The 11,929-nt window shown below is 47.3% G+C and overlaps 1 protein-coding gene across 1 annotated transcript; it reads right to left on the reverse strand.

The window, feature by feature from the left end:
* Window positions 1-349: 349 nt before the first annotated feature.
* Window positions 350-11,630, reverse strand: HTR5A (5-hydroxytryptamine receptor 5A). The gene is made up of 3 exons (XM_078858065.1): window positions 11,526-11,630; window positions 6,361-7,186; window positions 350-655 (listed from the first exon to the last, which is right to left on the reverse strand). The coding sequence occupies exons 2-3, from the start codon at window positions 7,156-7,158 to the stop codon at window positions 350-352; spliced, it is 1,104 nt and encodes a 367-aa protein (XP_078714191.1). The 5' UTR covers window positions 7,159-7,186; window positions 11,526-11,630.
* Between the last annotated feature and the right edge of the window lie 299 nt (window positions 11,631-11,929).

Consider the following 11,929-nt stretch of genomic DNA (forward strand, 5'->3'; position numbering starts at 1 on the left):
AAGGGGGCTGTCTGCCTGGCTACCTAAAGTCAAGTTATCTTTTATACATACAGGTAGGAACAACAGGTTCCACACTGCCCACCAGGGATTATTTGTCTGTCTGTCGTGCACGAATGCGCTGTCCAACCAAGTTCCTACCTGCCCACTCCGAAGGAACGTGTTTAATTCCTGCAATACAATGAATTATCATCGCTACTGATAAACGCTGTGCTATGTTTTATCTTGTGATATTATCATTACTATCACTTTTGAGTGCGCACCGAGTCTCAGACTTTTATATACAGCCACGATAGTCAGACACAAAACCAAACAAAGCAGAACAGCAAACACTGCAGAAATCCCTACTGCTTCATGAAAATATATTCCGGAAAGCGTTTTTGTAGTTTTTATTGAAGGCAGTGTAGATGAGCGGGTTGAAGAATGAGTTTGAGTAGCCGAGCCAGAGGAAGATGCTCTTCCACACGGGCGGCACGTCGCAGGAGCACAGCGGGATGATGAGCTCCTTGATGAAGAAGGGTATCCAGCAGAACACAAACACGCCGATGAGGATGCCCACCATGAGCGCCACACCCTTCTCCTTCTGTTCGCGCCACGTGTCCCCCTCGCCTAGCTGGAACGTGACGGTGGCGTGGTGCACGGTGAACACCGTCTGCGGCTTGCGCGATGGGCCATTGGCCTTGCAGGCACGGAAAAGGCAAGCACAAAACAAAGACAAAGATCTTCCTATAGCCTTTAAAATACTGTTGGGACAAGTGCAGTTAGCGGGCACACCAATACTAATATCCGCCATTCGCCACTAAGTGACGGTCACGTCACCACGGCGCCTGTGCCAGGCCAGGTGCACTTTGAGGCCACGTGAAGTGTCGCTGACAGGAGGTCACGGAACAGACCCAGGTACCATGGGCTGGCTGACTGAGATGACTGGTATATGCACCAGATGTACCCCCCACTGTTCCAACTTGCTGGATTTTAGCCACTCGGCGCTCCGCTCATTGTTGTGCGCATCGCTCCTCTACCCTCAACTGTTGTTTGAGGGCGACTGCCTCTAACTGCCAGTAGCATCCTTTACAAGCCTCCTCCACAGAGGCCGATCTTGACACCGTTGGTACCAGTCATTGGCAAGTTCACTCAGCTCCACATCCTCCCGTACCACATCAGTCCATCTCTTCTCCAGCCCATGTCGTCCTCGTTTAGCGAGAGCACACACCAGCCTTCCCGGCGATGGTATTGATTGCGCCCGCACCAGGCATTCATCATGGGCTGCGTTAATCGAGGGCAGCCACGCACCGAGTTGGGGGACCAATTGGAAATGACGTTGGTGCGTGGCCGGGAATTGAATGCGAAGTGGGTGCTGAAAACAGTGAGCGTGAAAATAAGAAAATAAGAATCAGGTTAAGCAGCGGGGGGGGGGTATGGTTAGGGATAGGTTTAAGGGAAAGGCACATTTTAGGGAAGGCTTGGCTCCAAATGTGAGGCCCTCCTATCTGTTTGCCAAGTACATTATGTCCTGTTCACTTCTGGAGCCAGATTCACACGAATAAACGTCCAAAGCACATCACTTTGGAGATGAGCTCATTTGTCTGAAACATCGAGAAAAGAACAGCAAACACATCACCCCAGCTCCCACCATCGCCACAAATGCAGCATTTCACCAACAAAAAGTGTGATTAAATCAGTTTCGAAAATGGTAAAAATGGCAAGGTCTTCAATGTCAACCAATCAAGCAAATTTAGTTAGCGGTGATGAGATGTTAACTCCCTCGCCCGGTATTCAGGAAATTCGTGCGTTCAATATTTGGAGTTAGCATATTATTTTCGTGGTGGCGTGGATTCTAAAAACAAAACTATTTTAATTTCATCAGACAAGGCCCACTGAGCTATATTGCTCTTTTTCAGAAGCGACCTGGCCACAAATCATAGCTCAACGAAGTGGCTTATCATGTGGAAAAATATAGCAGCCAAATACTTTAAACACATGTTTCTAAATATGGAGAGAAAAACCGGAGAACCAGGAGAAATATCCACGTGACCACGGGGAGAACATACAAACTGCAATATACAGGCGACAGGATCGGGATCGAACCCACCACCTCCTGTATACCAGGCGAGGTAGTTAACATCTCGCCACCGTGGCGCCAACAACACTCTCATATCCGTCCACTATGCCTCGTTTGTGCGTGTGTATGTATGTATACTTACGTGTTGCGGTCTGTCTGCATGTTTCAGGTTCAATGAAAGGTACACGAAGTACGCCTATAACACTGGTCTACAGCCAAAATGCTTCTAAAATGTAGTCTAACTTTACTAATTCTGGGTCACTGAGAATGAAAATGATGCTTAAAATTGTTGATTGGCTCTAGTTTTCAAGATATGCTACTGGGTCAGTATATAGTTATAAAGGGAAGGGATCTCAATTTAAACCAGAAATTACTAAAATACATCTTTGACTAGATCTATGAATAAATCTATGACTTGGTTTGGACAGTACTTGCTTTTTGAGCAAAACAATGAATCATGCAATCTGAACCTGGTATTGCATAATACATGATATGAATTGCATCATGTGATTCCTAGAAGTCATGGATGATGTAATCATAACTAGGCTTACATCCCTCTGCTGAACAAATTGCCCTATATCAGCTCTATAAATAATAGTGTCGTGCTCTCTTATTTGTCAGTGTTTGATTTTGCAAAGGGACACATTTTTGTTTAGCCAAAGTGAGCAGAGATGCCTTGTACTTGTGTGAACAAAGCAGATAATTTTTGCTATATTTGTAGTGAAGTGACTTTTGCATCACAAAAGCGCAGTATACCCACTATGGTTAAGAAAGCCTATTACCTTTATTTTGGCTGCAAAATTGGAGATGAGGACAAGATGTGGGCCCCACACATATGCTGCAACACTTGTGCAGCAATTCTTCGCCAGAGGTTGAACAGGAAAAGGAAATATATGCCTTTTGCAGTGCCAATGATTTGGAGAGAGCCAACAGATCATATCAGCAATTGTTACTTCTGCATGGCGCCTCCAGTTGGGAAAGGTGTGTCAAAGAAGAAAAAGTTACCTGTGCATTATCCAAACATTCCATCAGCTATACGCCCAGTACCCCACGGAGAAGAACTGTCGGTTCCTGATGCACCAGGATCATTCCACTTGAGTCAGACGAGGAAGAGGATGAAACTTCTGGTCCTGAACCATCAAGGTTACATGACCCCGAATTTCTCCCATCCTCCTCCTCTGAACCACACCTCATAACACAAGGTTAACTGAAAGACCTTGCCAGGGATTTGGAACTACTCAAGAGTAAGGCAGGGCTGTTGGGCTTCAGACTGCAGCAGTGGAATCACCTGGTAGGTGATGTTAGGGTTTCCATGTTCCGTGACCGTCAAAAGGATCTTGTCCTATTCTTCTTCATGGAAGGTGACCTTGTAACTTGCAACTACATCGATGGTGTGATGGCATTCCTCAACATCGTTTATGATCCAGATGAGTGGAGACTGTTCATTGATTCATCGAAGATGAGTCTTAAAGCTGTTTTGCTGCAGAATAGCAATGTTTTGCCATCAAAACCAGTTGGTCATGCAGTCCATATATAGTGAATCACTTCAGAAACACTAATAGTAGGAGGCACTCTCGTTTATTCTAGCCATCACAGGTACAGGGGATAACTATACTATGGTCAGGACAGCTAGCACGCTGCCTGACCAACAACGCTGAGGAGGTGAGGTGAAGACAAGGACAAAGACGGGGACGAAGACTTGGTAGCACGACGGGTTCAATTCCGGACGACAGCCCCGACCCTGAGTCGGGGCCTCCCTTTTACTCCCGCCCCCCCCCCCCCCAGCGTGGCCTGGTTCTGCCCTCGGCCACGCCCCCTTCTGGAACCGACCAGAAGGTTCCCGGCTTCACCTCACGTGTCTCCTCCATCACCTTTGCCCTACATCCCTTTCCCCGGCCTATCACATGCCCTGCCGGCAGACCGGGCTGCAACACCGACAGATCCCCCTCTCTGCCAGTAACCAGCGCTATGTGCCCTAGTGACCCATTCTATGTCACTACACATATGAAGGAAACCTATGACAAAATTTAACAAATTTGAGGTGCATAAACTGTGATCAACATCAGTGGTTCTTTTGTGGCGATTTGAAGGTTGTTGCTCTTTCGCTTGGTCTGCAGACTGGATACACAATGTAATGCTGTTTTCTCTGTGAATGGGATAGTCGTGCGAGAGATTCCCACTACATCAAGAAAGATTGGCTACTCCGACAGTCAGTTGAGCCTGGGAGGAAAAGTGTTCAGCATCTACCACTTGTTGAATCAAGGAAGATGTTGTTACCACCCTTACACATCAAGCTGGGTCTGATGAAGAACTTTGTCAAAGCCATGGACAAAACACAAGCAGCTTTCAAGTACCTCCGTGAAAAATTTCCAAGGTTAAGTGAAGCTAATATAACGGATGGTGTCTTTGTTGGTCCTCAGATTCGTGAACTTCTTCGAGATGATGCATTTGACAGTGCACTGCGTGGCAAGGAAAGCCTTCCAGTTAGTGGCAACAAATTTTCTCGGAAACAACAAGGCAGACAACTACAGGGAGTTGGTGTAAACCCTCCTCAAGGCATACAAAAGCCTTGGTTGCAACATGTCACTAAAGATAATTTGTTTGCACTCTCATCTCGATGTTTTCCCACCGAACTGCAGAGCAGTGAGCGACGAGCATGGCGAGCGATTTCACCAGGACATTGCAACAATGGAGAAACGCTATCAGGACAAATGGAGCCCATCAATGCTTGCAGACTATTGCTAGACAGTAACAAGAAAAACTCCATTTAATGAATACAAGAGACAAGCCAAGAAGCGCTGAGTAGACACTGAAATAGTACTAAACTATGTACTTATATATACAGCATAATTTTTTCCCTTTTGTTTCATAATACATTTTATTTATATAACCCTCTTGCTATTTTTTTAAGTTTTACATGAACAGGACAGGTGACATGAGTAAAACTCTACTATCTACACAATATACAGACGTAATTTGTTTGTTAAATATCTTGGGAACGGTAGCCAATCAGTTGTTTTAATTGTCATATTTGAATTCAGCACGTACAAATCCATAACAAATAGAACATTTCATCTCTGAAGCAGACGACGTCTAAAAAATTGTAGACCAGTGTAAGCAATCGTGAAAAGCAGCGAGGCACCTGAACTCAACCAATAATCGCTCGTGCAAAAATTATATATGCCAGCAGCAAAGCCTGCTAATGAAGAGGAGGTGTTCAATTTATTCTGGACACTTTTTTTTCACTGCATCATTACTCGTTTAAAGTGTAATTGCCACACAAGGCTGGACTTTTGAGTGGTTCATACAAACAGAAAGCACAAGGTAACAAATCACGAGAACGATGGTGCTGGGCGAACCAGCCCATGTTATGAAGCTGTCCACTTGACAGTGTGTTGATAAAGACCACGATGCAGCAAATGGAATAACTCTTGACAAATAATAGCACAGTCGTAACACGTGTGCCTCGCAGCAAGAAAGGATTGGGTTCCATTTTCGACTCGGGCGCCATTCTGTGTGTATGTTCTCCTCCTGTTCTGCATTGGCTTCCTCTGGATTTTCAGGTTTTCTCCCATAGCTAAAAAGTATATAAACCATACAATGCAACTGGTATTTGCCAAACACCCCAATACATGAACATTGCTCAATTGGGATCACACACATAGCCGTAAACCCCCACCACTGAGAAAACTCAACAGGACAGCTGCCTGGAATACGGGTCTTGCGACTGTGAGGCTTTCCTTCAACTGTGTTGACAACTACACATACCTCGAATGAAGTAACGGTGGAGTAATTACAGTGTCCCATAACAATTACTCGTCATCACTGTTTTTTCATTCTTCTCACGAGTTATTTTTTCACACGATAATTATACTGCAAGCAAAGTGTTTATAAGTATGAAAAAATAAGAATATGTTTTACCCTTTCTGGCATAAAACAGGTGTTAAGATGTTCAAACACCAAATTGATACCTTTTATTGGCATGTTTTTACACAGGTATGTGTGGTTAATACAGACTTGATGCCTTGCAAAAGTTATCTATTTGGCGTTTAAACATCTTAACACCTGTTCTATTTCCATAAATGGTAAAACCAATTCATCCTTTTGATACTGGAAAAATGTTCCATAAAGTGTTTATCGTTGATGTAAAATGATTACCTTGAAAGACACGGGACTACGTGAGGGCATTGAACTATGTGAAGGGAAAGGGATTAAGTGAGGGCATGGGACTGCTATGTGAGGGCATGGAACTGTTATGTGCAGGGCATGGGACTGTGCGATCGCGTGTGGTTTGTGACACTGACGGACCTTCGTGAAGGGCTAAGCACAGCGCCAGCACGGTGAAGTAAACGTCGTACCTCAATCTCGTCGGACATGGGCATCACTGAGTTCGCCTTGTGGCTGCCGAAGCAGAACTTGGTCGCCTTGTAGATCTTCCAGTAGGCAAAGAGCACCACGCACAGGGGCAGGTAGAAGGCGCCCACCGTGGAGAAGACAGTGTACAACGGCCCCTGGCTGAAGTGGCAGCGCTGCGACTTGTCCGAATAGTATCCCTCGCCCCAGCCGAAGAGGGGCGACAGCGAGATGGTGGCAGACAGCAGCCACGTGAGGGCGATCGTGAGGTTGGAGATACACTTGCGGACCCTCATCGTGTACTCCAGGTGCCTGGTGATGGACCAGAAGCGGTCGAGCGCGACGGCGGTCACGTTCCAGATGCTGGCCGTGCAGCAGAGGACATCGCAGGAGATCCACACGTCGCACATGACGGGCCCCAGCCTCCAGCGCCGCCTGTGCAGCTCACTGACCAGGCTCAGCGGCATGACGAGCGCCGCGACCAGGACGTCAGACACGGCCATGGAGGCCACCAGGTTGTGCGGCACGCAGTGGAAGGTCTTTACCCGCAGGATGGTGACGATGACCAGGACGTTCCAGGCGAACGTGGCGAGGATGAGGATGGCGAGCAGCGTGAACGTCAGGATGCTGAAGAAGGAGAAGGGCTGGGGCTGGTCGCCCACGTTGTGGTCCGGCCATGGGTCGCTCCCGTTCATCGGCCACGTGGACATGTTGGGACTGAGGTCGTCGGAGTGACGGTTCCCGTCCATGGTCAGCGGAGGAGGCGCGCTTCAAGTCCTGAAAGGCAAACGCGACGCAGCTCGTAGCATACAACGAGCAGCTCGTCGTATATTTACTGGACATTTGTGAAACGGAGCTTTATAGCTCATCAGATTCCTCCAGTATAAATACATATTCTTATATGTTTGGGGGAGCGGTGGTGCAATAATTAGCGCACTGCACTATATGTACCCGACTATCTGAGTTCGACGGCAGACCACAGCTACCATCAGTGGCGAGTGATATCTAAATCGATCATGATCCTTTTCCAGATCGACTCAGCCTTACATGGTTACCTGATGAGGTGTGTAAACCAGGGGCGGTTTCTTCATTAGGGCGATTGGGCGACGCACCACCAATGTCATTCAACCACAGAGTCACGCTAGCCGTCACTGTGCCGCTGGATATAGTCCAATCAGCGTCATGCTACGTTCTGTGGAATACCGCCTCTTTTTGGGCGATTTCCCTCCAGCTGAGAATCGCCCCGAGTGGTCCCATAGACTTACATTCAAAGATGTTTTTTTTCGAACGGGGGCGCTGCAATGCATTCTCTATGGGTTCCGGGAGGGCTCGCCCTAACGTGCTTACGTCATCATACGTGCTTACGTCATCATACGTAAGCACGTTTCATCCAACAATATAATTTGTCGCCACCTAGTGGAATCTTTAATAAAAATAAACCTGAGTGGTTTGTTTTAATAGTGAGTATAGAAACAAACAAGATGTATTGTAAGAGTCACTTTATTTTTCATTAATATTAAAGAAGTGACGTTGCCTTTACATGCTAAAGCTGTTAATTTATCCATTGCATGGGTGGACCTTATCCTTATCAATCATCCAGACATTTGCCCCCCCTGAGAGATTTTGCAGGAGCCGCCACTGGTGTAAACATTGCTACTATTGAGACAAAGGCGTACGGGTGTGGTGTTGGCCAGCTTCAATAGGTGCTCGCTAACATGACTCTCCCTAACCATCTTAAAATATACGGGTGATATTTGGGGCCGTCCATAAATGACGTCACGCACCTAGGGGGGGGGGGGTCAGAGATTTGTGACGATGTGTGACGAGGGGGGGGGTTTGAGAAATGTGACGTCACATCAAAATGCGCAACTTTAAATAAATATAGACTACACGTTCTACTTAATTAAATAGTCTTTTTAATAAATGTTTTTCCTACAACATCAGAGTGCAGCGCCACATTAAATACGCACTGTAATGACAATAGTTTAAAGCGATTTGAAGCATGTTTTATTTTGGGGGGGGGGGGCAGAGCTGTGTGACGTCATATTTGAGGGGGAGTCTTACTTTTTGTGACGCCGTGTGACGAGGGGGGGGGGGGGTCAAAAATCGTCCAAAATCGCGTGATGTCATTTATGGACGGCCCCGTTGTCTTTGTACCGTTGTTAAAGAAAACCCTGCTCCTCATCTCACTTGGCGCGCAGCCCCTGAGCCAGAGGTGTAATTTACACATTCTTATGGAGGGGAGAGTGAGGCATGTCCGTCCGGGGGAAAGCCACAGTGGACTTGTAATATCCTCCTCCAATGAATCACGGGTTGAGCCTATCAATCCCAATTGGGGTTCACAATTTCTGATGAATTAGTCAAGCGCCCAGCAGGACTCTCCAGCAGGCAGCCGCGGAAGCCGCAGCGGATTGGCGTGGGGGCATACCTGGCGCCGCCCATTACCCGGCGCGTGCCGAGCATCGCCGACTCATCTTAACATTTTCTCCCACTGCACACCTAAAAGGGCTTATTTATATTTTCTTAGAAAACATTCAATCCCAAATGTATTGGGCTGCAAGGAGAGTTTCTGCTAATCGGTCCATCTCTCAGTAGTATGCGTCTCTTGAAGAGATTACGCGAATGTTTAACAAGCTCAATCAAAGTAAGCCGGCAGGATTCACGTTTTAATTATAACTAACTACGTAGCCAACCGTGCTGATTGGAAGTGCGGGGGAAGGACAACATACTAAACATAAAAATCAGATCTAAAGAATTAGTTTTCAATATAGATTTAAAAGTGCATATAGCTCCAGTGGCTTCCTAATATTGGAAGGAAGAGCGTTCCAGACGGCCAAAGAAGCGGTGACCGTCTTTGTTCAATGATTAGAAAAAATCCGCTGCTGCGATGATGACTGGAGTTCACGCGATGGTTTTTGCTCCTTGACGAGATCAGCAAGGTATTGTGGTTCTTTTGTGGCAATCATTTTACATATATACAGTGAGGGAAACAAGTATTTGATCCCCTGCTGATTTTGTACGTTTGCCCACTGACAAATAAATGATCAGTCTATACTTTTAATGGTAGGTTCATTTGAACAGTGAGAGACAGAATAACAACAACAAAATCCAGATAAACGCATGTCAAAAATGTTATGAATTGATTTGCATTTTAATGAGGGAAATAAGTATTTCATTTGTGATATCCATGTCGCTTCTGAAAAAACGAGCTATATAGCTCAGTGGGCCTTACCTGGTAAATTAGAAAAATGTATAGTTCATATTTTTCAGTATACCCGTTTTTTTTTAGCGCATGCAGTGTGCTAGCCACTGCGCCACCGACCACCTCCCATTTCACAACGAGTTAACCTTTACGCCTGCTTTCTACGAGGTATTTTTTTTTATGCTAACCGACAACGTCCACGTTCATCTGTTTAATGCGGTGCATTGGAGATGTATGCCATACGTGACTTTCATAGACATCCACGAAACGAACGATCGTCAAAGTGCATGGAGTCTAGGCGACCTCCGCATCGCATTACATGCCGCGTTCGTGTCAGTGCACTGCGCCGACTCCTAACGATAGCGACTAGGGCTCTGAAGGCACCTCCAGAGACAAAGATCCCCCGTATAGGCTTAACAGACTGTTGGGGAAAGTGCTGTTCGCGAGTAGCACCGATGAACGCCCGTACGGCATACGATAAGGGGTGGGTGGCCAGCACCACGCCCGGCCAATTTTGTCTCCCCTGTGGCAATGTTTACACACCGTACCAGGTACTCATTTGAGGCTGAGTCGACATACGGGAGGCCCAAGACCAGTTCAGATATTCGTCAGTACACTACCGCTCCCCACTGCGTTGACCCCTAACGATAGCGAGTTGGAGCGCTAAAGGTACCTCCACACTCACCCATGTACGGACGGGCTGACTCCTTAAGCCTCTAAAATCCCATCACATTACTGACCGCAGCGAAACTGAACACAACAAGCAGAACGGCTGCGACTGCCGCGATTTACGAGAACCTCCTGGCACAGCGAACTACAACGACGACGACAACAACAACAACCGCTTGCGTTAAACAGGTACAAGAAAATAAACGCATATCAATTAAGGGCAGACATGCGTGCGTGTGTTTTAAACCCAATTTATCATCTCGTTAACGCGAGTATTATACCCTAGCGAGCAATGCCCCCCCCCCCCCAGCGTGATCAAGTCGCAATTTGTTTGGCATCTGAATAGCCCGCGCCGTTAGAACACTGCTCGCAAGCAATTGATGTAAGGTGTTTTCTTTTACGATTCGGAGCATTACCGGTGCTAATATAATGCGAGCGCTGCGAGGGATCTTGATGGGGTATGCCACACATGATGTCTGCGTAAAGCGCGCGCACCCAGCCGGCACACTCCTTCCCCTAATGACATCGCCGTTTGACCGGCCAATTCAAGCGGTTGTAAACAAGCAGTGGTGATGATGCAAAAGATCGCCTGACCACTTGATTGCTAATGCCACCTTTGGCCTATCGGTGCAATCTTCTCGAAATTGGCACCGTGATGATGACGCTCAACGAATTACCATTGACCAAGACGTTTGCAGAAGTCATCACTGCCCAATGCGTGAATCACATCTTCAACCACTCTCGCTTAAGAAACAACGCGATTGCACGAACACAAATCGTACCACTGTCGCGCATCCCATAATCACCTTCCGAAATCATCACAGTACCAATTGTTATTAATGACGGCTTCGGTCCATTATTCGTGTATGCACGTACGCAGCGTGCACTACGACAACTCGAGCCCGTCTGAATTAACACGAACACACAAGATAAAGACCCCCCCCCCACCCCGTGTAGCCTTAACAGACTTTTTGGGCAACTGCTGTTATCGAGCACCTATGAAGGCCGGCACGGTACACGAGGTGGTGGGTGGTCAGCGCCACGCCTGGCCGCCTTTGTCTCCCCAGTGGCGATGTTTACACACCACATCAGGTACTCATTTGAGGCTGAATCGACCTAGGGGAGGCCCAGAACCGGTTCAGATAATCATCACTGGTGTTGGTCGTGAGCGGGAATCGAACAGGGGTAGCTGGGTTCGGAGCTACCGCTCTCCATACGAACACACACACGGGCGCGCAAACTTACCAGTAAAGTTGCGCGCGTCGCTCGCCACAACCCCCGGACAGCTCGACTGAAATCTCGAATCAAAATCTTCCAGCTGAACCCAATGAACCCACCACCACCTCCTCCTACTCCCCACCCCCTGCCACGCAAGCCTGGTTCCCAAATCACAGCTCGCGCGTTCCGCACGCCTCTCCCTGCTCCTCTTGGCCCTCGTCAGGGGCAAATGGACAAAATACGGGACACGATAACATGCAGGGTTTGTGCCAAACTTGCAGCGAGCCAGCGCCTTAAATAGCTCGCCCATTGCTGCCGGGATGGAATCGCGCTTGAGAGGGGGTTCGTGCTCTACACAGCGAGGTGGTGGTTATGGCAACGGAGTTGGTAAAAAAAAGATACACCCAGTCGCTGCTTAATTATGGTATTTG

This window comes from Lampetra fluviatilis, chromosome 1 (genome assembly GCF_964198595.1).
Source record: "Lampetra fluviatilis chromosome 1, kcLamFluv1.1, whole genome shotgun sequence".
Classification (NCBI taxonomy): Eukaryota; Metazoa; Chordata; class Hyperoartia; order Petromyzontiformes; family Petromyzontidae; genus Lampetra; species Lampetra fluviatilis.

Coding starts and splice junctions, on each gene's coding strand:
- HTR5A (XM_078858065.1), bottom strand. CDS start 7,158: ATGGACGGGAACCGTCACTCCGACGACCTCAGTCCCAACATGTCCACG. Junction 656..6,360: donor TTAGCCCTTCACGAAGGTCC/GTCAGTGTCACA, acceptor CCATCGCGCAAG/CCGCAGACGGTGTTCACCGT.